General features: G+C 42.4%; 1 protein-coding gene across 1 annotated transcript; it reads left to right on the top strand.

Annotated features, from left to right (window-relative positions):
• The first annotated feature begins 618 nt into the window (after window positions 1-618).
• Window positions 619-2,350, top strand: LOC141627517 (uncharacterized). Its single transcript, XM_074440760.1, has 3 exons — window positions 619-819; window positions 1,108-1,768; window positions 1,887-2,350. Exons 1-3 carry the CDS (start codon window positions 619-621, stop codon window positions 2,348-2,350), a joined length of 1,326 nt encoding a protein of 441 aa, XP_074296861.1.
• The last annotated feature ends 729 nt before the right edge of the window (window positions 2,351-3,079 follow it).

Here is a 3,079-nt window from a genome sequence, read left to right as displayed (position 1 = left end):
TCAGATCAATGTTTTATGTTTCAATTTTGTGTGTTTTTAATAATAATTTTATGTACTTGAAGCAATTGATTGAGTTTGTGTATTAGTGGAAGGGTGGTGGTTGCCAGCATTGGACGACGGCCGGTTAGAGACGGTGGCTGCCTGAAGTGTCATCGGTGAAAGGGGCGGCAGAGGGAGTGGCCGGGGTCGGTTGCCAGCAAGGGGGGCGATAGAGAACTGAAGAGGAGATCTTTAACTGGGAGAGGGAAGGAGACGGAGGGCGGGAGAGGCGGCCGATGAACAGTGACCGGCGGTGACAAGGGGGTTTCGGTGGTGGTGTCCAGGCGGATGGCAGTGGGCGGCCAAGAAAGGGGTGATGGTGGTAGGTTGAAGGCGGTTTAGGTGATTGAGTATTACTGTGTAATGTTTATTTTTTTATTTTTTATTTTTTTTAAATGTAGTACACTTTCTAATGAGGGGAATTGAGAGGGATACTATGGTCAGAAGTGTACTGTAATGAGTAAAATGTGGCTCGGCTTTTAGAAGTGTTTTACCACTAAATAAGCACAATTCAGGCCAAACAATCAATTTTGAAGAGAGAGAAAGCGATTTCAGGAGACCTTCTTACTTTCTTCAGCAATGGCGAGAAGCAGGAGGATCTCGTCTCCGAGTAGTACATCAAAAATACCTAAAAGTAATATTACATCATCTACTATTAATCCACAAAATAGTACTATTACGGTAAATAATAATAAATTGAGTGAATCAGTCTCACAGGTAAATGAGGCGGAGAGTTCATCAATGGCGGAAATTCGAGATTTCAATCTTGATAAGGAACTGGTATCAATTCAGGAAGACAAAGTAACAGAGGATGAAGAATAGACTGTGGTAAGCAATCGAAGGAAACAAAAGCAATCTACAGTGACTAATAAGGTACCTTCTCTGAAAATTGATGTTAATGACGTCTCTCCGGAGTTGGAATACTGGTCTACTGTAGTTTCCTGCTATGTCCTTTGTGCGAATCCACCGAGTCTTGTTTTGGGGGGTTTTGTGAGGCGTATATGGAAGAATTTATCAATTGTCTCATTATCTTATCAACCAAATGGTGTTTGTCTGATTCTCTTTAAGACTAAGGAGGAGAAACAATGTGCTCTTCATTTTGGTCCTATGTTCTTTGACAATAAGCCTTTCATTGTTAAAGAGTGGGTTCCTGGAATGAAGCTTCTAAAGGATAAGCCATACGCCATTCCTATATGGATACGTCTTTATGACCTGGATATTAAGTATTGGGGACTTGCCTTACCAAAAATAGATGGACTGGTGGGTAAACCAATATGTAGTGACCAGGCTACGAAGAACAAGGAATGTTTGAGGTTTCCTAGGTATCTGGTAGAAGTGAAGTTGGGAGAACAGCTGCCTGATTCTATTGAATTCATAGATGAAAATGATGTTTTCCAGAAGCAATTGGAGTTTTATGAATGGAAGCCAGTTGTATATACTGTTTGCAATGGAATTGGACATGAAACGGGTCTCTGTAAGAAGAAAATGGAAGCTCCAAAACCTAAAAAGGTTCAGCAAGTGTGGAAACCTAAAGTTACTGCTCCCTCTAAACCTTTAGGCAACCTGTCTGGTAGTCAACCAGGTGGACAGAGTAAGAATGATGTAGTGCTTCCTGTTCTGCAACTTAATATGGTAGTTACACCTATGCCATATCAGGGTTCTGTGCTCAATTCCCTGACTCCTGCCAGAATCCTGAACAGGTTTTCTAAGAAAGGGCAGGGGCACTCAGGTTCCACATTTGTTGATGTTCTCAGCTACTCAATCAAGAAGAATCTGATGAATAGCATGGGGAAGGGGGTGTCTACTCTAAATATCAATGGGTAGTGTTGGTTTCTGGAACGTTAAAGGCCTTAATAAGAAGAATAAGCAGGGAGATGTTAGACGTCTACTGCATCAGAATAAAGTAGGACTATTTGGATTAATGGAGACTAAAGTGAAAACTATAAAGATTAATACTGTTCAAGCTGGGCTTGGGAATAAATGGATGTTTCTAAATAATAATGACCTAAAAGAAGGAGGCAGGATCTGGCTGCTTTGGGATCCTGGTCAGTTTACTATTAGATTGATGATGAAAGATGAGCAGGTTATTCATGTTTCTGTTGAGCACTTACTTACTGGTTTCTCTTGGGTCTGTTCCCTAGTCTATGGGTATAATAAGGATTCTAAGAGAGCTGGGTTATGGCAATCCCTCCTCCAGTGCAAGGCATCTGTTTTTGAACCCTGGCTCATCATAGAGGAATATAATAATGTTCTTCACTCGGGGGAAAGGATTGGATCTGATGTGACCCTGGCTGAAATTAAAGAGTTTTAATTGTGTGTTGACAAGTATGGGCTGTATGACCTTGTGACCCAAGGGGCCTTCTTCACTTGGAACAACAAACAAGAGGGTCTGTGGACATGGGCCATAGGCCGGTCTGTGGATTTGGGCCACCTACCGATCTGCGGTCAAAGGCCACCTGCACGCCAAGCCAATCTGTGGACATGCAGCGATCTTTTAAAGCAACGTTCGGCGGCGTAAAAATGCTTTCGACCGGATCGCTTTAGATCGGTCGGTTTCGTCTCGGTAAAGGTCTCGAAACGATTAGAGATGTTCGGAGTCGCCACCAAGCATTTGTGGGATACTTGGAACCCGTTCGAATCCACTTTATACCTAGGTTAACCAAGGCAAAAAGCGGTGTTTGACATAGGTACAAAAGATAAGGACTCGTCCCCATTTTAGCATTCTATGCCTAACTCTCGTACGCCCTGGATAAGGCCATACAATATCCAAAGGTTCTGAGTAAGGAGTGAGGGTACGTATTGAGAAGCCGTTTAATCGGACACCCAATCCCGCCCGCGTTAGCGGCCTCTACTGATCGATCGTGGTTGTTTAAGTGCAAAAGTTGATAAAACGGTGTAAATGCATGAATGCACATCCAAAAGTGTTAACCTAACATGTGAGCTGTCTAAGTCGGTTTGTTAATCCAAATATCAAGCATAAGATGTCAAGTTGGATTTATATTGATCTACATGTGAAAACGGAAATTAAACATCCATTTAC

This window comes from Silene latifolia, chromosome Y (assembly GCF_048544455.1).
Source record: "Silene latifolia isolate original U9 population chromosome Y, ASM4854445v1, whole genome shotgun sequence".
NCBI classification, from domain to species: Eukaryota; Viridiplantae; Streptophyta; class Magnoliopsida; order Caryophyllales; family Caryophyllaceae; genus Silene; species Silene latifolia.
The sequence above is the reverse complement of the archived record's forward strand: the minus strand, read 5'-3'. Positions and strand labels throughout refer to the sequence as shown.

Bases quoted from the DNA above. Each gene is read 5' to 3' on its own strand.
- LOC141627517 (XM_074440760.1), top strand. From the start codon at position 619: ATGGCGAGAAGCAGGAGGATCTCGTCTCCGAGTAGTACATCAAAAATA. The intron at 820-1,107 runs GTATCAATTCAG...ATTCTCTTTAAG, and splicing joins TCAATCTTGATAAGGAACTG to ACTAAGGAGGAGAAACAATG. The intron at 1,769-1,886 runs GTTCCACATTTG...GGAACGTTAAAG, and splicing joins GAAAGGGCAGGGGCACTCAG to GCCTTAATAAGAAGAATAAG.